This window comes from Palaemon carinicauda, chromosome 31, assembly GCF_036898095.1.
Source record: "Palaemon carinicauda isolate YSFRI2023 chromosome 31, ASM3689809v2, whole genome shotgun sequence".
In the NCBI taxonomy this organism is placed as follows: Eukaryota; Metazoa; Arthropoda; class Malacostraca; order Decapoda; family Palaemonidae; genus Palaemon; species Palaemon carinicauda.
In genome coordinates this window covers 22,554,776-22,582,277 of record NC_090755.1, presented here as the reverse complement: position 1 = coordinate 22,582,277, position 27,502 = coordinate 22,554,776, and the positions used below count along the sequence as shown (strand labels likewise).

Below are 27,502 nucleotides of genomic sequence, written 5' to 3'. Positions count from 1 at the left end.
TAGGGCTAAGTGTACCGCTAATAGCTCCTTCTGATTGATATGAAGAGCCTTCTGATCTTTTGTCCAACACCCTGAGATCTCTCTTCTTCCCAATGTTGCTCCCCACCCCGAATTTGAGGCGTCTGAAAATAACACGAGGTCTGGGTTCCTCTGCTCCAACGAGAGGCCTTCGTTGAGTTTGTGAGCATTGTTCCACCACTGAAGATGTGATTTGATCGTATTCGTAACGGGAATGCTCTCCTTGTCGAGACTGTCTCCCCTTTTCCAATGAGCATTGAGGTGGAATTGAAGAAGGCGCAGATGCAATCTTCCCAGAGATAAAAACTTCTCTAGAGACGAGAGGGTTCCCAGAAGACTCATCCATTCCCTTACTGTAGCGACTCTTTTCTCCATAAAGGCCTCCAGCCTTAGAAGGGCTGACTGAACTCTTGCAGGCGACAGAAGAGCCTGAAAATCCTGACTCCGAATCTCCATCCCAAAATAAAGGATCTTCTAGGTTGGAGTCAACTGTGACTTCTTTGAAATCACTAGAAGTCCCAATTCTTTAGTCAAATCCAGGATCAACTGAAGGTCCTTCAAACAGCGCTCGACCGAGGGAGCTCTTATCAACCAATCATCCAAGTATAGAGAGGCTCTGATGCCTCTAGAGTGCAGCATGCTCGCCACATTCATCATTAGTTTTGTAAAAATCAGAGGAGCTGTGCAGAGGCCAAAACATGAAGCTCGGAACTGGAAGACCTTTTCCTTGTATACGAACCTCAGATAACGTCTGCAGCTTGGATGTATAGGAACATGAAAATGAGCATCCTGGAGGTCCAATGATACCATCCAGTCGCCTTTTCTCACTGCTGCCAGCACAGTCTTCTGAGTCTCCATAGTAAATTTCGAGTTCTGGACATAGCGGTTGAGGGCGCTCACATCCAGAACCGGTCTCCATTCCCCTGAACTCTTGGGAACTAGGAACAAGTGGTTGTAAAACCCTGGAGACTCCAAATCCTGCACCCTTTCCATCGCCCTCTTCTCGAGTAGAAGCGACACTTGTAGATGCATGGCTTGCCTCTTCGGTCCTCTCCTGTACTTGGGTGAGAGATCCACCGGATCTGCGACTAAAGGAGGCTTTAATATTAACGGAATTTTGTATCCTTCTTTTAGAAGACGTACCGACCAAGGATCCGCTCCCTTCTTCTCCCAGGCCTGCCAGAAGTTGTTCAGCCTGGCTCCAACTGTTTGAAGGAGAGAGTCATCAGACCCTGCCCCAGCTGGACTTGGCTCCTCTTTTCCTTTGCTTCCTTGCCTCTGGCTTGAAAGTACTTCTCCCTGTACTTTTACCTCGAAAGGGCTGAGCAGAATGAGAATACGACGTCCCTTCTTTAGTTCTACGAGAAGAGAAGGACGTAGGCAAAACCTTACTGGCTGTTTTAGTAACCAAATCCTGAGTAGCCTTCTGAGTCAAGTTTGCAGCCACTTCCTTAACTAAATCCTGCGGAAATAGAGCCGAAGACATGGGCGCAAAAAGCAACTCCGATCTCTGACATGGAGTGACACCCACAGAGAGGAAAGAACATAAAGTAGCTCTTTTCTTTATAACTCCAGCAGTAAACAAAGCAGCAAGCTCATTAGAACCATCCCTGACTGCTCTGTCCATACATGACATAAGCTGGATAAGACTACTTGTGTCCGTGTCCTTCATCTCGGTCACTCTTCTGCTTAAGGCTCCCAGTTACCAGTCCAGCAAATTAAATACCTCAAATGCTCTAAACAATCCTTTCAAGAGGTGATCAAATCCGACATCGACCACAACACTTTAGTCCTCCTCATGGCCATGCGACGAGGAGCATCCACCAGGTTTGAGAAGTCTCCCAGCGCAGACGCCGGAGCTCCCAAACCTAAGACCTCTCCCGTCTCATACCAAACATTCGATTTAGAGGCTAACTTAGCTGGTGGAAAAGCGAAGCATGTCTTGCCCATAGCTTTTCTTGTTTCCATCCATGTTCCCATTAATTTTAATGCTCTCTTAGAAGAGCAGGAAAGCACCATTCTAGTATAAAAAGAAGTGTTCACTGTCCTACCCAAGGTAAACTCAGAAGGGGGAGATCGAGGAGTAACCGGTGCAAAATTGTCTGGAAATAACTTAGAGAAGACTAACATTAACTTTTTGAAATCCACCGAATGTTGAGGTGGTTTCTCCTCATCTTCCGAGATATCCTCCAACTGTTCCTCATGAGAGAGCGCCTCATCCTGATCTTCTAATATGGAGGTTGCGGCTACGTTTTGTCCTAAACGATGAACCTCCTGTGCGGGCTCAACAGTGTCGATATGGGCGCGCTTGCATTGTTCCATATTAGTTTCCAACTGACAGTCACTCGACTTGCGTTTACTGTCACTATTGATTCTACAATGAGGCAAGTCTGGATGGCGCCGCTCTGCCGCTCCGAGGAGTCCTGGCTCGACTGTTGTAGGTCGTCGCGCTGGCACTTAGAGCCTGCCTGGCGCTGTTGGCCTTCATCAATTAACTCCTGAGGCTCGCCGCGCTGCCGCTTCCGCTCCGCTTGCGCGTCGCGCCTGCTTCCATCCTGCCGCTTCGCGGCTCGCTCCGCCACTTGGCGAACGTTAACACGCTTGACTTGAATATCGGCTGAATAGTCCTTTGATATTTGTTGAGAAACAGCGCTCTGCCGAAACAAATCTACTCCAACCTTCCGCTGAAGAGCAGACTTGGGAGACCGCCTGTGCGATATCACATCAGTCCCAGAGACACCAGGCCGCCTGTGCGACAACGGGTCTACCACCGAAGACTGAAGCCCAGCCTCACTGCCAACGACCGGTCGATAAGATTGCATCATCGACGTGAGTTGTTTCATGTTTAACAACATATTCCACTTCGGATCGTTCTGAGGAGATAATTGTACAGCCTTTTCTATCGCGAATTCGTCTTCTTCATCGCTCTCCACATCTTTATTCCTTTCGGGAGACGAATCCCAGTCCGAAGGAAGAGGAGGAGCATGAATCGTTATACACGAACTAGAAATTAACTCCGCATCCGAATCCATTACTCTATCCCCCTCAGAAACCACCTTCGAGCGCTTCGCAGACGAACACTCGTCAAGGGACCGAAAACGTTCAGGTGTTTCCCAATGACTACAACCCGGCTGTTGCGGGGAGGAAACGTGTGGCTGTTCCACTGACTGAACTTTCCTCTTATCGGTCTAGATTCCTTACACCACCTATCATCACGTGACTCCTCATCTGAAGAGGGAGACAAAGCACCAACCCCACTTTTTCTATGGTGAGGGTGAGCGCCCTGAGCTACGCCATCAGGATCACTCGAGGGAACGTCTACGCGACTGATGGAGCCTCTCGTTTCCTTTCGCCCTTCGACATAACTTCTCCCATTCCGGGAGCTTGACAGCGGTCTTAGGCTAGGCGAACGACAGGATCGCGCAGGCGCGCCCTCCACTACACTAAACACATTTGTCGGGCTTTTAACACTTGAACGATCACTAGTCCGACCACTTTTAAGAAAATTAATTTCTGACATCATTTGTTTTTTGTCCGCTGCTAAAGATTCAACTCTCACACCGAGAGCTTGAATTGCGGATAACATCTCCCTCATCGTAGGCTCTTTCGACTCTTGATCTACCACTACGGGGGAGGTGAAAGGATTAACTACATCAGACCTAGATAAATCCACAGAACGGGAAGAACTACGTCTAATCCTTTCTTTCCTAATTCTATCTTTCTCTAATTTCTGAGTATAACGCTCGTAAGCTACCCACTGACTTTCCGTTAACGAAGAACATTCTTCACACCGATCCTCATAAGCACACGATTTTCCTCTACATTTAACACAAATCGTGTGCGGATCAACAGAACCTTTGGTAAGTTGAGTCTGACAACTTTTACTACACTTCCTATATAAAGGGGAGGGGTCGGCCATATTGAAAAGTGACAGAGAAAATAAAACAATAACAAAAGGTCAAAATAACTAAATAACCTCACAATAATAAGGATTTCAAGAATATTTGAAAAGGAAAAACTCCAAAGCGAAAGCCAAAACAAAAAGACAGAGTACATCACCAAATAAACCATCCAATTGAATGTAAATAAGCGAGTGAATTTTCAACGTTCCGACCAGCACGACCGGCAGGAAAAATCTGACGAAATGGGGGTAGTTCTACCTGTAGTCCACCAGGGCACTAGTGTACACCTGACATACCTGCGTTAGCCGCGAGTTTTTTAATTAGTTCTGCCGAGGCATCAAGAACGCTAGCCATTCTTATATAACCAGCGGGTAAGTTTTATGTTTAAAAATACAAATTATCTACGAATTTGTCATTTGTTCCGTAACTGAAATACGTCGTCGTCGTCGGCGCCCACTCGTGTCCGAGTATTGGGTTCTGTCGTTAGCCATCAGCCTCCTATCTTTGGGGTGGGTGCTTATGTCTGATGTGGCTGTAAGTCCTAGTCTGTGGTGGAAGAGTCGCGGACAGTGTTCACAAGGGAGGGTAGGTGGTGGGCGGGGCTGTTCTAATTGCTCTCTCCTTCTTCTCCTCCTAGCCTCTTCATTTTGTCTCCTCCTCTCCTCGAAGTCCACGGTGCCATGGTGTACTGTACTCCTCCAGGTTTTCCTGTCCCTGGCTGTTTCTTCCCATGAGGAAGGATCGATGTCAGTTAGAGCCAGGGTGCGCTCTAGTTGGTCTTTATAGCGCATTTTCGGGGCTCCTCGTGGTCTGGTGCCCTGGGTCAGTTCTCCGTAGAATATCTTCTTTGGGAGCCTAGATGGATCCATCCTATGCACGTGTCCTATCCAGCGGAGGCGGTGGTGGATGATGGTGGCCTCCACACTGGTCAGCGAGGCACGTTCTAAGACTTCAATGTTGGTGGTGTGGCTCTCCCAGGGGATTTTCAAGATCTGCCTCAGTTTCATTTGTTGGAAGCATTCTAGGTTTTTAATATCGCTTCTATATAGCGTCCATGTTTCACATGCATACAGGAGCGTGGAGAGGACTACTGCCCTGAACACCATTATTTTGGTGGTCATTGTCAGTCCGTGGTTGTTAAATACGCGGCAGTTGAGTGGGCCAAAGGCGGAGTGGGCTGCCCTGATCCTGTTCTGTTCTCCACGTCCTTTTTGCTTGTGGGAGCTGATGTTAGGATGCTCCCTGGGTAGGAGAACTGGTCCAACTGTTCTAACGGTAGGTCATTCACTGTGGTAATGAAGTTTGGGAGCATCAGTCCTGGTGGATGTTGGACGAGGGTCTTGGTTTTGTCTGTGTTAACTTGCATCCCAAAACGTTCGTAGACAGAGTTGCATGCATCAGCTAACGACTGCAGGTCCTCTGCCATCTGACCTGGGGTGGCATTGTCGTCAGCATACTGCAGTTCTCGCACTGCACACAAGGTGGTCTTGGTTCTGGCGCGGAGTCTAGCGAGGTTGAAAACGCCTCCATCCATGCGAAAATGTAGGTCGACTGAGGGTGTGTCTGGGGAATCTCGTTGAGCATTGCTGCGGTGTATAGCGAGAAACACGGGGCCAGAAGACAGCCCTGCTTCAGGCCGCCGTTGATGGGGAATGGGCCTGAGAGTGAGTTCTGGTGGCAGACTCTCCCAACCATTCCGTCATGGAGGGCACGCACCAGCTTGACAAAATCGGGTGGGCAGCCATATCTTTTGAGGACAGCCCACATGGCAGGTCGAGGTACTTTGTCGAAGGCCTTTTTCAAATCCCAGAAGATGAACATTATGGGCTGTTGTTGTTCGAGGCTCTTCTCTTGTAGTTGCCGCGCGCAGAAGATCATGTCTATGGTCCCGCGGGAAGGTTAAAAGCCTGCACTGGGACTCTGGCAGGACGTTTTCTGCGAGAATAAGGAGGCGGTCAAGGAGAATCTGAGCGAAAATCTTACTCGCGATGCTTAGTAGTGATATTCCCCGGTAGTTGTTACAGTTCTCCCTGTCTCCCTTCTTGAAGATGGTAATGTTGTTTGCATCGCGGAAGTCACTGGGGAGGGTCTTGGTCTCCCATATTTTCAGTATAAGGATCATCAAACGGTTCCTCAACCCGGGGCCACCGTGAGTGAGGAGCTCCAACGGGATGTTGTCTGGCCCTGGGGCTTTGCCGGGCTTCATGCGCTGCAGGGCCTTGTTGAAGTCCTGAATGGAGGGTGGTAGTGCCATCCAGTGACGGACGGGATGCTGCGGGGTCATTCGCAGGAGATCGTCTGGGGTGTCTGCTTGGTCATTGAGGAGGTTCTCAAAGTGAGACCTCCACCTGGCCAGGATGCCCTCGCTGTCGGTGATGGTCGTGGCCCCATCCGCGTCCTTCAGGCCACCCACTGATGACCGTGTGGGACCGAATATTTCCTTTGTTGCTGCATAGAAGCTGCGCAGGTCACATTGGTCAGCGAAACTCTGCATTTCTGCAGCTTTTCTTTGCCACCAGGTGTTCTGGGCTTCACGGATCCCTCTTTGGCAACCAGCTTCAGCCACCTTGTGAGCACATTTGTTAGCTGCTGTTGGTTGGTTTTCCAAAGTCAGGCGTGCTTGTTGTTTGGTTTCAATGAGAAGAGAGATGGTAGCATCATTCTCATCAAACCAATCCTGCTGTTTCTTGGTGGTGTAGCCTAGTGTTTCCTCCGCGGCACGGGCCATGGCGTTTCTGAGGGTGGTCCAGTGGTGCTCAACAGTGGCCTGACCCACGGGGTCTGCGAGGTGTCTCCTTGTAGTTCTGTGCCACCTGTGGGTTGCGGAGCTTGCTACAATCAAAGCGTTGCTGTGGTACGCTGTCAGGTGCCCTTCTGGGTGGTCGTAAGGTCGTCAAGGAGAGTCGGGAGATGAGGAGTCTGTGGTCCGTCCAGCAGTCGTCCGCTCCGGGCATGGATCGGGTAATGCAGACGTCTCCTCGGTCTCTGGCTCTGGTCAGGACGTAGTCCAGGGTGTGCCAGTGTTTAGACCGTGGGTGTCTCCATGTGGTATTTTGTCGCTATGGTAACTGGAAGATGGTGTTGGTTACCACAAGTTGGTGTTCTGCACACAGACCCAGTAGAAGTTGGCCATTGGCATTGCAATTTCCAATGCCATGGCGGCCGATGATTCCCTCCCACAGGCGATGGTCTTTGCCTACTTGGGCATTAAAGTTGCCAAGCACAATGAGCTTGTCGTTGGCGGGCACTGCCTGGATGGTGCGGTCGAGCTGGGTGTAGATGGCAGCTTTGTCATCATCGGTTGAGATCATAGTCGGGGCGTAGACAGAGATCAGGGTGAGGTGTCTGTCCCGCGTGATGGGGATGCGGACAGTCATCAGGCGCTCACTGATGGCCTTGGGAGCGAGGTTGTGCTGCTGCACTAGCTGGGAACGGATGGCAAAGCCGACACCGTGGATGCGAGGCTCCTCTAGGGCCTTGCCTTTCCAGAAGATGGTGTAGCCTGTTCCAGCTTCCCTGATGTTGCCCTCTTCGGGTAGTCTGGTCTCGCTAAGAGCCGCCACATCAACATTGAAGCGGGCTAGCTCCTTGCAGACGAAGGCTGTGCGTCGTTCCGGGCGGTTAGTGTTCGTCACGTCTTGGAGGCTGCGGATGTTCCACGCACCCAAGGTTAATATTTTTTTCGTGTTGTTTCGACCGCATTAGTGGGATGTCCGCCAGCCGCGGTGAGCTGACCAGACAGGTTTGCCGTGTTCGATGTTTACCCCACCTTTTCTAGGGGCCTCCCCATGTGGGGTGGGCTGCGGTGTCCTCAATAGGCCAGCCCAGTCACAGGTCCAGCTTCCGAACTCTGGTGTCACGGCACCGTCACCAGAGAGCGACTGAATCTTAGACTCGCCGCCCGAGTGCAGTCGTGGGCTAAGGGCTTCCAGCTATCCAGGCCTATCCCCTTCACCCACGGTGCTGTCGCCTCAGGACTTGGTGGTGGTGGTGATGATGATGATGATGGTGAGGAAGAGATGAAGAAGGGTGGAGGAAACGACAGAATGCCAGTAGCTGGGTATATTGTTTTGGGTGGTAGTGGCTTTGCAACGGCCACGCACACACACTTGGCTCACATCGTTTTCACCGCGGCTCAAGACATATTAGACAGGCGGCTTCTCCGATGTTGGTTGCATCGGGTTTCCGGGTTCTTGTTATGTCAAGGCCCGCCTTGTTGCCTGCCCGACAGGCATTGCCCTCTTCCGCCGGCGCTGGGAAGCTCCGCCGTTGAGGTCTTGTTTGGTTTGATTTTGGAGTTTTCCTTCTCCTAGCCTTTGCCTATCTGAAATAAAGGAGAAGGCCTATAGGGGTCCAGTCTTGGTCTGGTCTCTCAGAACTGGCCTTAGCGGTATGGTTGAGCCTGCCAGGGTGGATAAACTACCCCACCGCCATTGCCCAGCCCATCATTGAGACACTCAAGCCCCTCTACTGCAGCAAAGTGCTTTAATATGGGTGACTCACCCCTTAGGAAGGGTGGTAAGTCCCTGCCATACTGGCTTTGGCTTTGCCCGGGGACTCAATATTTGAGTGTGTAAGTACTCAGGAAATAAGGAGTCCCTGTACCTCGCTAGCATTGCTGTGCAATTTCTGTGGCCTACATAAGCTGTGTGTGAAGGCGAGAAGCGTGACTCGTCCTAGGAAGTTGACCTGGAGTTCTTCAGATGGAATTCTAGGCTAGGACTCTCCCAATACCACCTCGTCAGGGTATAGGGACGTGACAGTATTAACCTTAATACTAGGAACACAAGGAAACATGGTTTACCTGCAGTGGTTTGAGGTCAGCTGTGCAGAGAACCCAGGATGCTGCTTCTCCAAGGGAGGAGAGGATGAAGAAAAGAACAAGGGCCAGACAAACCTTTTCATACATGCAGACTAAAACCGGGTAACAATGCCCTCAACCTTCTGCTACCTGTCCATTAAGGAGCCTGAGGTTAGACCAGCTGTTGTGCAGCCACCACAGGGCCGATAGAGAACATATCGAATCTCCTGTGTGGCATGTCTTGCAGGTAGTGGGCTGTGAAGGTCGTCTGACGCTTCAACACCCCAGCTTGCAGGACCTGCGTCACTGAATAGTTTTTCTTGAAGGCCAGGGACGTAGCTATGCCCGACATCAAGTGCTCTAGGGCGACGTGACGGAGGAGGGTCAGGATTCAAGGCTAGGTGTATTACCTTGCGAATCCAGGCTGAGATGGTATTCCTAGTGACCCTCCTCTTCCTTTTCCCAGTGCTCACAAACAAGGTTTGCACCTGGGGATGAAGTGCAGCTATTCTTTTAAGATACAACCTCAGACTCCTTACTGGGCACAGTAGGAGATGGTCTGGGTCATCTGTTACAGAACGAAGACTCGAAACCTGGAAAGAGTCGAACCTAGGTTACGGCACTCCCGGATTCTGAGTCTTGGCAACAAACTCAGGCATGAACTTGAATGTTACCTCCCCCCATCCCCTTAAATGGGCGATGTCGTATGAGAGACCATTAAGTTCGCCGACTCGTTTGGCCGAAGCCAAAGCTAGCAGGAACACTGTCTTCCAAGTAAGGTGGCGATCTGAAGCCTGGCGTAATGGTTCGTAGGGAGGTCTCTTCAGAGACCTGAGAACTCGAACCACGTTCCATGGAGGAGGTCTCACTTCCGACTGAGGGCAGGTAAGTTCATAACTCCGTATGAGTAGAGAAAGTTCCAGCGAGGAAGAAATGTCCTCTCCTTTGACCCTGAAGGCTAGACTTAAGGCTGAGCGATAGCCATTCACTGCCGAGACTGAAAGGCGCATTTCTTCCCGCAAATACACGAAGAACTCCGCTATTGCTGGAATAGTGGCATCAAGTGGAGAGATACCCCTTCCACGACACCAACCACAGAAAACTCGCCACTTCACCTGGTAGACCCCTGCGGATGACCTGCGCAGGTGTCCAGACATCCTATTCGCAACTTGCTGCGAAAATCCACTCTCAGCGAGGAGGTGCTGGATAGTCTCCAGGCGCGAAGTCGAAGCGAAGCTACGGCTTTGTGGAAGATGTTGGCGTGTGGTTGTTTGAGTAGCTCGTGACGTGGAGGGAGTTCTCTCGGGAGCTCCATAAGGAGTTGCAGAAGGTCCGGAAACCACTCTGCGTGATGCCATAGCGGAGCTATAAGGGTCAACGATAGATTGACCGATATTCTGGTCTTGTTGAGCACCCTCCTCATCAGACAGAACGGGGGAAAGGCGTAAACATCGATGTTGTCCCACAGTTGTTGGAAGGCATCTTGCCAGAGAGCCTTGGGGTCCGGGACTGGGGAGTGGTACAGCGGGAGCCTGAAGTTAAGCGCTGTAGCGAACAGATCCACAGTCGGGAAACCCCACAAAGTCAGGACTTTGTTGGCTACTTGAGGATCCAAAGACCATTCGGTACTCACTATCTGCGTCGCTCTGCTCAGACTGTCGGCGAACACATTCCTCTTGCCTGGAATGAAGCGAGCCGAAAGTGTGACCGAGTGGACTTCGGACCATCTCAGTATCTCTACTGCAAGATGGGATAGCTGTTCTGAAAAGGTACCTCCCTGCTTGTTGATATAAGCCACCACTGTGGTGTTGTTGCTCATCACCACCACAGAGTGGCCCACCAGGACCTGATGGAACTTCTGAAGTGCCAGGAATACGGCCTTCATTTCTAGCAGGTTTATGTGGAGGTACTTTTCTGATTCTGACCACAGGCCGGAGGTCTTGTGGTTCAGAACGTGGGGCCCCCATCCTTTCTTTGATGCGTCCAAAAACAACAACAAATCCGGGGGAAGGACGAGGAGATCCACTCCTCTTCGTAGGTTCTCGTCTGCCACCCACACTGAAGGTGCGTCTGTTCCGCAGGACCCATAGGGATCAGAGTGTCCGAGGTATCGTGTCCTTGATTCCACCGAGACTTGAGTCGCCACTGGAGAGATCTCATTCTGAGGCGATCATTGGGAACCAGACGGGCCAATGAAGAGAGGTGGCCGAGGAGACGTAACCACGCTTGAGCTGGAAGTTCTCCTCGTTTGAGGAAAGGCCTTGCGACCTTCCTCAGCCTTGCTATCCTGTCGTCTGATGGGAAGGCTTTGTGGAGATTGGTGTCTATGACAATGCCTAGGTATACCAGTTTCTGAGAGGGCTGCAGAGAGGACTTCTCGAGATTTACCATGATCCCTAGATCCTGGCAAAGTTCGAGAAGCTTGTCTCGGTGGCGAAGAAGGGTTGCCTCCGAGTCTGCTAGGATCAGACAGTTGTCCAGGTAACGGAGGAGACGGATACCGATCCTGTGAGCCCAAGATGATATCAGGGTGAACACTCTGGTGAACACTTGAGGAGCTGTGGAGAGACCGAAGCACAGCACCTTGAACAGGTAGATCTTGTTGTCTAGGCAAAATCTTAAGTACTTCCTCGAAGACGAGTGGACTGGGATCTGGAAGTACGCGTCCTTCAGGTCCAGTGTACACATGAAGTCTTGTGGTCTCACTGCAAGTCTTACCGTGTCTGCCGTCTCCATGCTGAACGGTGTCTGTTTGACAAACCTGTTTAGGGTCGAGAGGTCGATCACTGGTCTCCAGCCTCCAGAATCCCTTCTTTACAAGAGTCGACTGTAGAAGCCTGGGGACCCGTCTGCCACCTCCTGCAGAGCGTCCTTCTTCAACATGGTCTCGACTTCTGCCAGGAGAGCTTGCCCCCTTACCGATCCCATGGTAAGGGAGCTCAATGACACTGGCTTCGCTGTCAGGGGAGGTAGAGATAATGTGAACGGGACGCGACATCCCTGACCGATCACGGAAATCGTCCAGGTATCTGCCCCGAGTTGCTGCCACCTTGTCGCGCAACTTTGTAGACATCCCCCCACTGGTGGACATGCAGGGGGACTGCCAATCCTAGTGTTTACGGCCTCGGCTGCTCCCTCTAGGATTTTCACCTCCCCCGGAGGACTTTCTGCCCTTCCTGTCCTTGACACGAAAGGGCTTAGACACCTTTGGCTTTGCTGCTGTCGTCTTCTTCGCGTTCTTAGCTGGATGGAGCTGTTGGGTTGCTGGAGGTTTGTAGGGCCTCGATGTCAGGGCCCTATGGAGGAGGGAATCCTGGTTGGACTTCCTCCACCTCTCAGCAGCTAGTTCCACGTCCTTAGGCTCGAACAAACTCTTACCAAGTACGGAAGAGTGTCTGAGCCTGCTAACGTTGGAACTGGGGACCTTCTAGTGAAATCTCTCAGCAACTGCGTCTCGACGTTTCAGGATCGTATTGGCCCACAAGCCCGAGACTTAGTGGGCCAGAAACTTGATGGTTCGCGTGCCTGAGTGTAAGAATGTCTCCAGTGCCTTCCTGGTGCTTTCCTTGGACAGATCCTTAGACCACACCAAGATGCCCAGAGACCCCAGCCAGATGTCAAGCCACGAGGTTGCCTGCATGGCACACTTCGCCACCTTCTCCTGGCTTAGGATCTCAGTAGCAGAATACGAAACCTGCCGGTTGGAGTCTCTCTCTAGAGGGACTACCCCAGTGAGTTCTTCCACAGAAGGGTGAATAGGAAGACCCAAACAAGTCTCCTCTAACATCTCAAAATACCTCCTCTGGTGGACTCAAGGAAGAGGGAGGAGCTTGTTACCGGCGCTGGATCTGTTGGAGGAGGCAAGCTCAGAGAGCTGGCCTTCGACTTTATCTCTGGCACTCTTCATCCCTTGTGACCAGGGCAAAGCTGCACTGGCCCTAGAGGGTTTCTGGGTGCCGTAGACTCGGTCCAAGACCGTGTCCTTACCCTCACGAGGAGGAATCTCTGGGTCCGGAAACCCGTTGAGATTTCTCATGAGGGTCAGAACTTGCCAGAACACATGTTCTGACTCTTGAAGCTCTCCTCCCGAAGGGCTAGCAGCAAAGTCTCCCGTCCCCAGTGGCTCTTCCTGGGGGGACTCGTGGACATTCTCAGAAGGTCTATCTGGTTCCTGTCTGATCCTTGCAGAAGACTTAGGTAAAGTCTTCGAGTCCTTCGGTTCCCTCCTGGGAGGGATACAGGACTCTAGTAACGATGGGTGCGAGAAGACTTCTCAGGGGGAGGCGGAGTTTCCCCCATTGGTGCGATGGGGGAACGGACCGGCTCGTCTGACTCCCCTGAGGATGGGAAGTCCTCGTCCGCAAGGGAGGGAGAGAAAGTCTGGGGGGGGAGAGGGAGCCTTGCACAAGGATTTCCGAGGAGACAGCTTAGCCCTCGGAGAAGTCACCACAGAGGGGACTCCTTTCTTCCTCTTCTGGGGAGACAAAGTCGCCACTGCTTTGTGACCCAGTTCAGAGAACACAGGCTTAAAAGCCTGCATGAGAGCTCTGACTATGGTCCCAAACCAGGGCTGTTGGCTGACAGTCGTGCTGTCAACCACTCCCTCTGGAGGGAAGGGGATCGATCGATCCCTAGGAGGAGTCGACAAACAAGGGTTCGCCTGAAACGAAGCTGAAGAAAAAGTCCTTAGACCTGTCCAGAAACCTCCCCTCCTCCGGCAGCACGCTGTTCTGCACTTGCGAGGAGGGGAGCGAGACTATGACCTGTCCGCCTGAAGCCCCGTGAAGTTGCGTGTGGGATCGCGCTGGCGATCGCGGCGCAAATCACACTGGTGGTCGCGCGATGAGCCCTGCCCTGGATTGCGCGCCGGAGGAATTTCGCGAGTGCGCGGGCGCGCATAGGTGATGGCGAGGGCGTGCGGCGCGCAGGAGCTGGAACGTGGGGTGGGGTTGAAGGCTGGATGGGAGCTGGCGCGTGCGCGGGCGCGCAGGAACCTGCTGAAGAGCCTGTGCGGGCGAAACTGTTTGGCGTGCGTGCGCAGGAGAAATGTCCCTAGCGCGTGGGCGTGGAGCGCGCGTATCTGGAAGCACGGGGCAAGGGCGCGATTGTGCAGCCTCGAGATAGCACAAAGGTGAATTTGCGCGATTGCGCAGCCTCGTGATAGCGCAAAGGTGAATTTGCGCGCTGGGGCGCAGGAGAGCGCTGCACAGGTGGTGCAGGAACTGCCCCCTGAGGAGATCATGGGCGCGCAGGAGATCGCGAGCGCACATGGCGCCCATCAGGATGCGGGCGCACAGGAGTGCGCTGCTGCGATGGCCGCGCAACAGGATTCAGGCGCGCAGGTATGCGCTGCTGAGTTGGGTGCGCATCCCGCGCAACAGGATTCGGGCGCACAGGAGTGCGCATTTGGAAGAACAGGGCAGGGGTACTTGTGAGCGCCCGTGCGCTAACTTAGGTACCTCCTGGACTGCGCGCTGGAACATAGGAGTGCGCTGGCGCGCTGGTGAGCGCTTGCATGCTGTATCAGGAACGACCGCAACTGCGCGCTCAACTCCAGAAGTACGCTGAGGCACTGGAGAGCGCTTGAGCGCTGTAGCAGGAACAGACGAGCGCTGGCGCACAGGTGAGCGCGTGTGCGCAGGAGAGCTCTGGCGCGCTATAGCAGGAACTGCAGGTGGGCGCGCAGGGGGACCCTGGCACGTAGGAACAGGAACAGGCATGCGCGCAGGGGCACTAAGTCAGGAACAGCAGCGTGATGGCGCGCAGGGGGTACCTGGTGCTTAAGGGACTGAGGCACAGTTTTGCGCTCAAGTCCCTTGTGCCCCCAAAGGGACCGGTGCCTGTGCAATGACAGGATTAGAAGGCGCATATAGCGCGTCAGCAGCCTTGAAGGGTGACGGCAGGTCAGCAGGTCTGGAGGGTGACAGGTCAGGGGGTCCCGAAAGATGACCTTCCACCGAAGGAGATCGCGAACGATCTCCGGAGAGGTCTAAGGTGGTAGCTGGCAGGATCGGTGAACGGCGAGTCTCCTCCGCAGAGGACTGCGGGGATGACGAGCCGAAGAGGCGCCTCTTAACTCCCTTGTGAGGAAAAGGAAGTCCTCTACAGCGAAGGGGAGGACGAGCCTTCCGCCTTATACAACCTCAAGGGGCCGTGGGATCAGCAAGCTGACCATCATAAGGCCTCCGCAGAGGAGTCTCTGTAAGTGAACTCCCCTGAGGGGGAGAATCACCAGCAAGAGAGACCGTGGGACTAAGTTCCACCCTCGAAGGATGTTCAGAGGGTGAATCAGAGCCTTCAGCTACCTCAGCAACAAAAGGAGCAGGAGTTTGATCAGACACACCGGAGGCCTCCGTTATAACAACGTCGACGATAGACAGAGGATCTACGTCTGCTATCACCGGAGATTGCTTAAACCTGCTCCCAGTTTGATCATGTCAAACAGGGCTTCCTTGGAGGACGAACCCTGAAGCCCCAAGGAAGTCCAAAGCTGTAACAAATCATTATTATCTACAGAGAAATCAATATCCTCCTCCGGGGGAGGAGGGGCAGATGCCTCGCTATGGGAGGCAACTACCTCTCCTGCACCCCGGGATCGGTCAACAGAACTATGGCCTACGCTACCCATCGACGGCCTCTCGGGAGAGACCGATCGAGTGGGAGCTTCGGAGGAGGTTTGGGCTACGGAAGAAGAGGCCTTGGGATTTTCTCTCTTCAAAGAAGCCTTTGAAGGAGAAATATCCCTTTTGGACTTCTTCTTCCGGCGCCGGGCAAACCTCTCCCACTGGGAGGTAGACCACTCCCTACACTCACCGCATACATTACCCCTATCACACCGTTGGCCCCTACAATGAGGACACAAGGTGTGAGGATCTGTGTCGCCCGCCGACATAAAAGTCCCAAAAGGGGGGTCAGGTAAACCAGGACACGTACGCATTATTAATAGAGGCCAACTTCACACACACTTTAGAAAAAGAGAAAGCAAAAACAGATTAATGGCAGTCAAGTGAGGGTGAGCGCAGACACGTCTGTTCATCACCCGAGCCAAAAGCAAAGTGAAGTATTCACAGGTGTGTGTGAGGGGGGTAACAAGCTACCCTCCCTACCCCCCCCCCCCTTACTAGCAGTGGGGTAGTAAACCCTCGTTAAAATTCTAATGGCTCGTCATTTCAGCTATGCCGAAGTAATAACCCATATTAAATAGCGTGGTTTGTATTTCAGTTACGGAACAAGTGATTTTTTCTTTAATTCTTTCTATATACTTGTACAATATTGTACATAATCCTTAAGCTTAATGGAACTGTGGACTTCACTCTCCAGTTGTGAAGCTGCAAATACGGGTGAGAGGGAGAGAGAGCACTGTCGATCCCGCAGTACCGACCTTGTCATATTGGTAGATGGTAGATATTTTTACTCCACGTGTGGTGTGCTAAGCCTAAAAATCATGTAGGCCTACCATATTCTTGATTGTGATAAAAGTGCCAAATTAGATTATTATCCTACTTCCAGCTATTCTATCAGATTTATTTTTTCAATTCTTTTGCATTTTTTTTCTTTTTTCTTGACTTCCCATCACTGCATTAGAGACAGAACGCTGTTTTTCAACACTAATAACCGTAAAAGCTTTTCTAAGAAGCACTATGAATTCGGGGACTAAATGCACTTGCAGTGCTTTCTAAGGAGAAAAAATTCTTCTGTTGTCAGCAAGACATCAAGTAAAAAATAACTGACCTTTCCACGCAAATTAAAATATTTTCATGGCAGAAATTCAAAATCTCGCACTATCGTAGATATGGCAGGTATACAACAGCGCCCTAGCGGTACCACAGGTGGAACTACACCCAGCCACTCAGTTCTTCCAAGCCTCATAGCAATACCATAGGTAATCTCTAGAGGGGAGGAGAGTAGGAGTTAAATTTATATAACCAGCGGGTAAGTATATTCAAAAATTTATTTTATTATGAAAATATCATTTTTAAATATAAAACTTACCCGCTGGTTATATAAGAGCTGATTGACACCCCTTGGTGGCGGGTCAGAGACGGCTACATATTGAAAGTTCACTTAAGCATTACAAAAAACACCTAACTTAAGCGGTTCTCACCAGATAAGGAAGCTGACAGCAAGGGTACTCTGCCTCATTTCGTCCACTATCCTTAGGAGATCCAGTGATCCACTCGGGGCTGATGATCTCTAGGAGCTGCCAAACGGTACAAACACCTATAACATGACAGGACCTCAACTAATACCCTTGTTCCGGGCACACTCTAGGAACAAACTGACCACCTGACCAAACCAAAGATTGCGGAAGGCTGACGACCAGCCTCCACAAACAACCACAACTTACGAGTTCCAAGAGATAGAAAAGGGGTATTAGGAAAAGGGAACGTAGTGGTAGATCATTCACCTACTATCGCATTCGCTGCAACGAAAGGACTCGAAGTATAACAGTCCTCATAAAGCGTTTGAACATGTTTCAAATAATGTGATGCGAAAACTGACTTACTTCTCCAAAAGGTCGTATCCATCAAACTTTGTAGAGAAAGATTCTTTTTAAAAGCTACCGAAGTCGCTACCGCTCTGACTTCATGTGTCTTTACTTTGAGAAGCCTCTGATCTGCTTCATCACACTGAGCATGAGCCTCTCAAATTAACAATCTAATGAAGAAAGACAAGGCATTCTTTGACATGGGCAGTGAAGGGTTTCGGACTGCACACCACAAAGCGTTTGAGTCGCCTCTCAGATTCTTCGTTCTGTCCACATACAGCTGTAATGCTCTTAGTGGACAGAGCACCCTCTCCAACTCATCTCCCACCACATCATAAAGGTTAGGGATCTCGAAGGATTTGGGCCTTGGCCGAGTAGGATTTTAATTTTTAGCCAAAAAACCCAGTTGTAAAAAACAAATGGCTTTTCCATCCCGAAAACCAATGTTCCTGCTAAATGCGTGTACTTTACTTACTCTTTTAGCGGTGGCTAGGCTAACCAGAAACAAAGTTTTCAAGGTTAAATCCTTAAAAGAAGCCGAGTGCAAAGGCTCAAATCTGTCACCCATGAGAAATTTCAGCACCACATCAAAATTCCAGGCAAGGGGAGAAGATTGAATTTTCTTGGTGGTATCAAAAGACCTAAGCAAGTCCTGTAGATCCTTATTATTGGAGAGGTCTAAGTTCCTGTGTCTAAAAACCGTAGCCAATATACTCCTGTAACCTTTAATAGTAGATGACGAGAAGTTATGTTTATTCTTAAGGTCAATGAAAAAATCCGCTATCTGGGTTAGAGATGTACTGGATGAAGAAATCGTGTTAGCCCTACACCACTCTCTAAACAACTCCCACTTGGACTGATACACCTTGATGGTGGACGACCTCCTTGCCCTCGCAATAGCCTTGGCTACCTTCTTCGAAAATCCTCTAGCTCTAGCAAATTTTTCGATAGTCTGAAGGCAGTCAGACGTAGAGCTCGGAGGTTTAGATGGTTTCGGGCCAAGTGAGGTTGTCTGAGAAGATCTGGTCTTAAGGGAAGACTTCTCGGGAAATCTACCATCCATTCCAGTACCTCTGGAAACCAGCTTCTTGACGGCCAGAACGGGGCTATAAGAGTCATCCTGGTTTCTTCGTGGGATACGAACTTCTGTATCACTTGGTAAAGGATCTTGAATGGGGGGAAAGCATAAACCTCCATGTGAGACCAGTTCATCAGAAAGGCGTCTATGTGAATGACTTCGGGATCTGGCACCGGAGAGCAGTAACACTCCAGTCTCTTCATCTTTGCGGTTGCAAAGAGATCCACGAGAGGACGACCCCATAAACGCCACAGACTTTTGCAGACGTCTCGGTGTAAAATCCATTCTGTGGGGAGAACTTGACCCCTCCTGCTGAGTCTGTCTGCACTCACATTGTTGACCCCTTGAATAAACAGAGTCAAAAGTGTCACTTTCCTTTGCTCTGCCCAAATGAGAAGAGGTCTCGCTATCTCGTACAAAGTCCAAGAGTGGGTCCCGCCTTGCTTTGCAATATAGGCAAGAGCTGTAGTGCTGTCCACATTGACTTGGACTACCTTGCCTCTGATCTGCTTCTCGAAGCCTCTGAGGGCCAGATGAATTGCCAAAAGCTCCTTTTGGTTGATGTGGAGAGTTGTTTGTTCCACTGTCCAAGCCCCCGAAAGCTCCTCCTTCCCCAAAGTAGCTCCCCACCCCGAGTTTGAGGCGTCGGAACACAACACGAGGTCTGGGCTCTTCTGATATAACGACAACCCTTCCTTCAGTCTGTGCTCGTTGTCCTACCATTGAAGATGAGACTTGATGGAGCTCGTGATGGGAACGCAATCCCTGTCTAGGCTGTCCCCTTTTTTCCAATGGCGATTGAGATGAAACTGAAGGGGACGCAAATGCAACCTCCCCAGAGTTACGAACTTCTCTAGTGAGGAGAGAGTGCCCAGAAAGCTCATCCAATCTCTTACGGAACTGAGTCCCTTCTTCAGGAAAGTTTGGACTTTTTGGAGCTGACTGTATTCTTACAGGCGACGGAAAAGCCCGAAAAATCCGAATATGAATCTCCATCCCCAAATAAAGAATCTCCTGGGATGGAGTCAGTTGCGATTTTTTCGAGCTCACCAGGAGGCCCAGTTCCCTGGTTAAGTCCAGAGGTATTTTCAGGTCCTTCAGACAGCGATCGACTGAGGAGGCTTTTATCAGCCAATCGTCCAGGTACAGAGAGACCCTGATTCCCCTCGAATGCAGCATGCTCGCCACATTCAGCATGATCTTCGTAAATAATAGAGGAGCCGTGCATAGTCCGAAGCAAAGAGCCCTGAATTGGAAGCTCTTGTTTCCGTCCATGAATCTCAGAAAACGTCTGCAGCTGGGATGAATTGGAATATGGAAATAGGCGTCTTGGAGGTCTATTGAGACCATCCAATCATCTTTCCTCACCGCCGCCAGAACCGTCTTCTGAGTTTCCATCGTAAAAGTCGAATTCTGGACGTAACCATTCAGAACACTTACGTCCAGAACCAGCCTCCACTCCCCGGAAATCTTGGGGACTAAGAAAAGGCGGTTGTAAAACCCCGGAGATGTTACATCCTGGACTTCCTCTATTACTTGCTTCTCTAGTAAAAGAAGCATCTGGAGACGCATGGCTTGCTTCTTCGGACCCTCTCTGTACTTGGGCGAAAGATCCACTGGGTCTGAGACCAAAGGAGGAATAGCTAGGAAGGGGATCTTGTAACCCTCCTTCAACACTTGGACGGACTAGGGATCCGCTCTATTCCTCTCCCAGGTCTTCCAGAAGTGAATCAACCTGGCCCCCACTGCTGTCTGAAGGATAGGGCAGTCAGACTCTACCTCGGCCGGTTTTGTTACCTCTGCTCCTAGGCTTCCTTCCGTCCGGTTTGAAAGAGCCCCTTCCGGAGGGTTTCCCACGAAAGGGCTGAGAAGGTCGAACACCAGTAGAGATTTCCTTAGGTTTCCGCGATGCAAAGTGGAAGGCAAAACTTTCCTCGCCGTATTGGTCACCAAATCATGCGTGGCCTTCTGAGCGAGAGCAGTGGCAACTTCCCCCACCAACTCTTGTGGAAATAAGGTGGTAGACAAAGGAGCAAATAGTAGCTCCGTTTTCTGGTAGGGAGAAACTCCTGCTGAGAGAAAAGAGCACATCGTGGCCCTTTTCTTGAGGATTCCAGCTGTGAACAAGGCAGCTAACTCATTCGAGCCATCCCTCACACCTTTGTCCAAGCAGGACATCAAATGCACAAGGCCACTAGTGTCCGTGTCCTTCATATCCGAGACCCTCTTGCTCAAAGCTCCCAAAGACCAGTCTAGGTAATTAAGTACTTCGAAGGCCCTGAACAGACCCTTAAGTAAATGATCGAACTCCGTCATTGACCACCAAACCTTTGTCTTCCTTAAGGCTAGACGACGAGACGAATCTACCAAACTTGAGAAATCCCCCTGGGCAGAGGAGGGAACTCCCAAGCCCAGCACTTCACCAGTCTCGTACCACACACTAGATTTAGAGGCTAATTTTGCGGGAGGAAAGGCAAAGGCCGATTTGCCAAGAGTTCGCTTAGAGTCCATCCAGGAACCCATTAACTTCAAGGCCCGTTTAGAAGACCGTGAAAGGACCATCTTAGTATACACCGACACCTTGGTTGTTTTACCTAAGATAAACTCCGATGGAGGAGAACGAGGGGCCACAGGGGTAAAATGATCAGGGAAAACTTCTGTAAGAATCATCATAATTTTCCGAAGGTCAACAGCATGTTGATAATGTTTCTCTTCCTCATTCTCAGAAACCTCCTCTAAAGGCTCGTCCACGTCAGACTTCTCTTCAAGTTCGTCTTCTGGCAGTGCAGCAACTGCTGCAGCCTGAATTGAAGGATTAACGTCTGAGTGAGACCGCCTGTCAGAGTCAATAACTTCATCCAACTGAAGAGGGGAGGTCGAAGTAGACTGATGAGAGACCTGGATGGGTCGACGCTCGCCGTCAAAAGCCAACTGTCGCGTGTCGTCCCGAGAACACTCAGAAACTGCTAACTGTTGAAGCGACCGACGTTTGGAATCGGACGACAACTGCCGAGAGTCGACGCGTGGACGTGTAGCGTCCGCTAGCGGTTGACGCGAACGATCTCTACCGTCAAACGATGACTGTTGATGGTCGTCTCGTGGACGCCTAGCGTCCAAATGTTGTTGACGCTGCCGCTTCACTGCGTCCAAAGTTGGATGCAGAGAATCTTCGCGGCGACGCACTGCGTCCAATTGCCGACGTCGGTGTTCTTTCTCACGTACGGAAGGCGAAATTTGATTAGCAAGAACTCTCTGGCGTGACTCCTCTATATCAACCTGGCGTCGAGCACTACAAATGGGAGACCGCCTGTGCGATAACTCGTCAGCACAAGAGACCACCAGTCGCCTGTGCGACAACTGGTCTGATGTCTGACGCCCAATCGTACTGCCAACACCCGGTTCATAAGAATCCATGAACGATGAGAGTTGTTTCTTCATACATAACACCATACACCAATTAGGATCTTCAGGCAAAACATTTGACTCCTTCCTTGACGGTAAAACAGAAACATCATCACCACGCTTTTCGGGCGACGAAAGCCAGTCTAAGGGGAGAGGTGGCGCATGAATCATAACATCGGCCATAGAAACAAATTCAGAATCGGAAAGGATAGGCTCTACTCGAATACCGTGATCTGGACGCTTCGCAGGAGTACAAGTGATGGGAGAACGAAAACGTTCAGGGGAATCCCACACACTACAGCCTGGACGTGCAGGCGATTCCGGACGCTGAGCAACCGCATGCGATCTCTCAAGCGGTCTAGACGCTCGCCGCCACATCTCGCTACCCGAACCTTCATCGAAGGACAGGGATAACGTACCAATCTCACCTTTCCTACGATGAGGGTGAACGACCTGTGATACGGCAACAGGAACGTCTGCACGATTGATGACGCTTCTCGTTCCCTTTAGCCGATCGACTTTACTTCTCCCATGGGTTCGAGAGCTCGAAAGAGGTCTAAGGCTAGGTGAACGACAAGATCGTGCAGACGCGCCCTCTACAACACGGAACACATTAGAAACACTTCCCACAGTTCCGACAGTTTCACGATTTTTCAGCACATTTAATTCAGAAAAAAATTTATTTCTATCAGCCGATAATGACTCCACTTTTTCACCGAGAGCCAGAATTGCGGTAAACATGTCTTTCATAGATGGTTCCTGATCTACCACTACGGTGGAAAGAATAGGATTAGGAATACTAACATTAGGTAAGGCTACCTCAACAGATCATGAAGAACTACGCCTAACTCTATCCCTCTCAAGTCTCCTAACATAACACTCGTATGTTACCCATTCATCATCCGTTAATGAAAAACATTCATTACATTTATTATCAAAAGAACAAGGTTTCCCCCTACATTTGACACAAATATCGTGAGGATCAACAGACCCTTTAGGGAGTCGAGTACGAGAACCTTCACTAACACACTTACGAATAGTAGGGGAGGGGTAGGCCATTTTGAATGGTTAAGAGAAAGACCGACAACCAAAAAACAAAGGAAATATTAATAAATATAACCACCAACAAATGGATTTCAAGATTAAATGAAAGAGAAAATGATTAACGATAGTTCAAACTCAAAGAAAACGTTGTACATCACCAAACAACTTCCCAACAGAGTAAGACAGCGAGAGCAAACTTCAATATGACAGCCAGCTAAGGCGGCAGAAGAAGAACTGAGTGGCTGGGTGTAGTTCCACCTAGTGGTACCGCTAGGGCGCTGTTGTACACCTGCCATATCTACGATAGAGCGAGATTTTGAATTTCTGCCACGGCGTCAGGAGACTTCAGCTCTTATATAACCAGCGGTAAGTTTTATATTTAAAAACGGTAAATATTCTATACGTTAATTTCTAGCCAAATACATAAATCATATATTTTTCCTACTTGTTATCTTCTGTTTTATTCATTTCTGACCATGAATATTGGGGCAAACCACCCGTTCACAAGTTTTTGGGCATCTTTATATAGACAGTTATGGGGGACCCCCGTAGGAAACCGAGATATTTTGGGTGGGGAAATGTCATAAAAGAGTGATTTGCAACAATAATAATGGTCAGAAATGCATAAGCATAACATAACCAGTTGGAAAAATATATGGTTTATGTAGTGGCTGAAAACAGGCCAAAAAAGTGATTATTCAACACTTTTGAGATTTGTAAAAGGGTACAGAACCTAACCAACCCACCTAACCTAACCTAGTAGCCCCCCAGACCCCATTCCCAGGTCACAGCCCCTAACCAGGGGACAAGCCCTGCAAACCCCCCTTCCCAGGTCACAAACCTTCCCAAGTCACAACCACTAGCCAGACCACCTTCCCAGGTCACAAACTCAAAGTAATTCACAAATTATGATAAAGTAAATCACAAATAAATCCTTACATTACAAAAAAGTAAATCACAAATAATTCCATACCTTATGATTGACACCGTCTTTTTTTTTCTGTTTTGGCAATCTTTACAGAAGCTTTGCAATATAAATGTACTGGTCTTCCCAAAAAATTATGTCATAATCCGACCTTTGAGGCCATATTTCGCGGTTATTTTTCAATTTCACATAAGTAACAATAGCTTTACACTGAACGGAGAGCATTTCCATCATAATCAATTGCCGACAGATGAAATTACACTAAATTCCTATATAGTTTGTACTTCCCTGAAGTTCCCTCTCGGAGACGTCTTTATGTGATGGTGGTTTAACTCTAAGTCTCAAACTGAAGGGAAGGGTGGAAAAAAAAAATTGTTGTTGTAAAACAACATCCGGGAATGTGGGCGCAAATATTTGGAAGCTCTTAATTGGTTAAAAAATCAGGTAATGATTACGTCATACAAAAAACAGAAAAGCTGTCCAATGCGAATTCAAGCAACACATGCACAATAAGTCCCCTACAGTCTCTCAGATGTAAACAATGGACTTAGTGAGAGACAGACTTCACATTTTAATAGACCGATACATAAGTTATTATGCTCCAGCCCCTATTAAACATATAGAGAAAAATACCAAACTAGCCAGCACTCGTCCATTTCTCATAGCAAATTTCAGTTTCTCTAGTAATTAAAGTATCATATATTTACCATTAAAACAAGAATGATCATTTTCAAATTACTATTATCATCATCATCATTATTACAAGCTAAGCTATAACCCCAGTTGGAAAAGCAAGATGCTGCAAACATAAGGGCTCCAACAGGGAAAAATAGCCCAGTAAGTTAGGGAAACAAGGAAATGGAGAAACTACAAGGGAAGTTATAAAAAAGCAAAATAAAATATCTAAGAACAGTAACAACATTAAATAAGATCTTTCATACATAAACTATATAAAAAAAATAGAAATAAGATAGAATAGTGTGCCTGTGTGTACTCTCAAGCAAGAGAATGGATGGATCGAGCTTGAAGAGTAACAATACAGGTTATATTAAGTAAAAATGGTTTTATTTTAGGACTCTTAACAAGTTTTGAATAAATTTTCTTATAACAGTTTGTTTCCTTTCACACTATTAAATGTTACAAATTTTCAGGAGTGGAACCCTCAGTGATTTCAGCCACAAGCCACCACTGACCTAGTTAATTGAACAGGTTTTTACTATCCCATTGTGTCATTCCACAAACAAAGTGCGCCTACTGATTCTGTACTTTCTTATGGGGAAAACAATTTTTTTACTGTAATCCTTCTGTGGAAATTGTGAAGACAAAAAAGTGGTAGTGTTAGTACTCTACATATATAATTAAATAAAGTAAGAAATTATTTGTAATTCACTTTTAGGACCCTGTTTATGGTTACGGTGTTAATACTTAAAGAAAATAAGGTAAGGCAATATTTGTGACTTACTTTAAGGGTTTGTGACCTGGGAAGTTGGATCTGGGGCTTGGCCCCAGGCTAGGTCTGTGACTAGGAGGCAGGATCTGAAGGGCTTGCCCCCTGCTAGGTCTGTAACCTAGAAGCTACTAGGTTAGGTTAGGTTAGGTTAGGTGGTGTGTTAAGTTTTGTGGACTTTCCAATGAATCGCGCAATCTATATTTTCGATTATGAAAAACTTTCCTTACGAGACAAACTGTTTTTCCAGTAATTTTTTATTTATGGACATTAATAATGTAGCGTATTTTAACTTAGTTCTCTATTGTTAAGGAAGTCTTTTGTAGTATTTCTGTATAATATTATCGGTCGCAAATGCCTAGTTCTTTATATATTTATATATATTTTTGGTTAATGTCTAGGAGAGGGCCGCATGAAGATATCAGTGATATTCAATTAATTTTTACTAGAATGTGTAGGAATGTATGTAAATAGTGGTAAACGAGTGAGATAATTTAGTGAAATTCAATAACAGTCAAAATATCGACGATCAAACTTACGCTACTCATGTCTTCCTCCCAGATTTTTTCTAAGTCTGTTGTTATCGTTGACTGTGTCTTGTTTTTGCTCAAATGAGCCCTGTAACCACTATAATCCGCAGACAAACTAGTCCACTATGACGTCTTACACGTTTGGCCAATCACAGCCCCTATCCACTATGACGTCTTACAGGTTTGGCCAATCACAGCGCGATAATACATTATCTTACCCAGGCATTTCATTCCGTTCTTAGACATGGAGGCCATAGCAAGCACGTCATCTCATATTGCACAAGAAGTTGAATTTCCATCTTCTTGTCCTGACTGTTTCCTAACTTACAATGATTTGTTGTAACTTATTCAGGGAATATTGAAAAACTAGTGGATTTGTGCCAGAGACACAATTTAATTTTACAAAATAAAAATTGTCCTGCATGTCAAGGAACCTTCACAACGGCTTCATGTTTTCCTCAAAGCAGCAGCACATCTTTATGAAATTAAATTGTCTCTCTGGCACAAATCCACTAGGTTTTCAATAATCCCCGAATAACTTACAACAAATTCATTGCAAGTTAGGAAACAGTCAGGACAAGAAGATGGAATTTCAACTTCTTGTGCAACATGAGATGACGTGCTTGTTACTGCCTCCATTTCTAAGAAGGAAATGAAATGCATGGAAAAGATGTATTGTGGAGCTTTTCTATTGTCGCGCTGTGATTGGCCAAACATGTAAGACGTCATAGTGGATAGGCGCTGTGATTGGCCAAACGTGTAAGACGTCATAGTGGATAGGCGCTGTGATTGGCCAAACATGTAAGACGTCATAGTGGATAGGCGCTGTGATTGGCCAAACGTGTAAGACTTTATAGTGGACTAGTTTGTCTGCGGATTATAGTGGTTACAGGGCTCATTTAAGCAAATACAAGACACAGTCAACAATAACAACAGACTTAGAAAAAATCTGGGAGTAGCGTGAGTTTGATCGTCGATATATAAAGAACTAGGCATTTGCGACAGATAATATTTTACAGAAATACTACAAAAGACTTGCTTTACTCGGGAAATATATTATTATAATAGATTTCCCATAATGGATGAAACTGTAAATTTTCCACATTTTCTGTTACCAAGAAATATTGGAACTATATATATATATATATATATATATATATATATATATATATATATATATATATATATATATATATATATATATATATATATATATATATATATATATATATTTCTCTTAATTTTTATCTGAGTTTCAAATATGTCAATAATTGTATAAAATGCGGGGATAAAAGATTTATCTCTGGCATTCAAATATATATTTGGTACCTCCCCATCATTGGGTACCTTCTCTCTGATACGTGTGCTATTTGATTATAGCTGCTTTATCTTTAATGGTTAATGTAAGTAATGAAAGCTTTCTACTTAAGAGGAGGTCTTACTTTCTAGGCGCAATTTATCTTATTTCATTATTTAATATTATGAAACTTTTTTTTTACGTGAAAACAAACAAAAATCAATTTATGCAAAGCATTTTATGAAAAAAGAAATCCGCAAATATATTTAAAATCTGATATCCTAAAACAATTCTACCCAATGTCCCGCATGAAACATCAAGCCAAGTTTTAAGAAAAAAAAATAAAAAAAAAAATAGCTAGATGCTCGTACATTTGGTCTTGAAAAAATCCAGAGAAATACTGATATTTAAGTTATGTATGGTGTGGCTAAGCTGAGAATAACATTGCCAAAGCATTGCAATATCGTTATAGGATATGTTATATTTGAATAAGGCACACAAAATTTTCTTTAGTTTTTTTTTTTTTTTTTTGCTTAAAGGTATGACCTAACCTTAATAGCGTAGGAAGCA

General features: G+C 48.0%; 1 protein-coding gene across 1 annotated transcript in view; it reads right to left on the bottom strand.

Moving 5' to 3' along the window:
* Window positions 1–25,823, bottom strand: part of Taf8 (TBP-associated factor 8) — a 670,932-nt gene extending 645,109 nt beyond the window's left edge. Inside the window, exon 1 of the mRNA XM_068355045.1 lies at window positions 25,645–25,823. Coding sequence (XP_068211146.1) covers window positions 25,645–25,653 — 9 coding nt within the window. The 5' untranslated portion in view covers window positions 25,654–25,823. The remainder of the gene's footprint in view (window positions 1–25,644) is intronic.
* Between the last annotated feature and the right edge of the window lie 1,679 nt (window positions 25,824–27,502).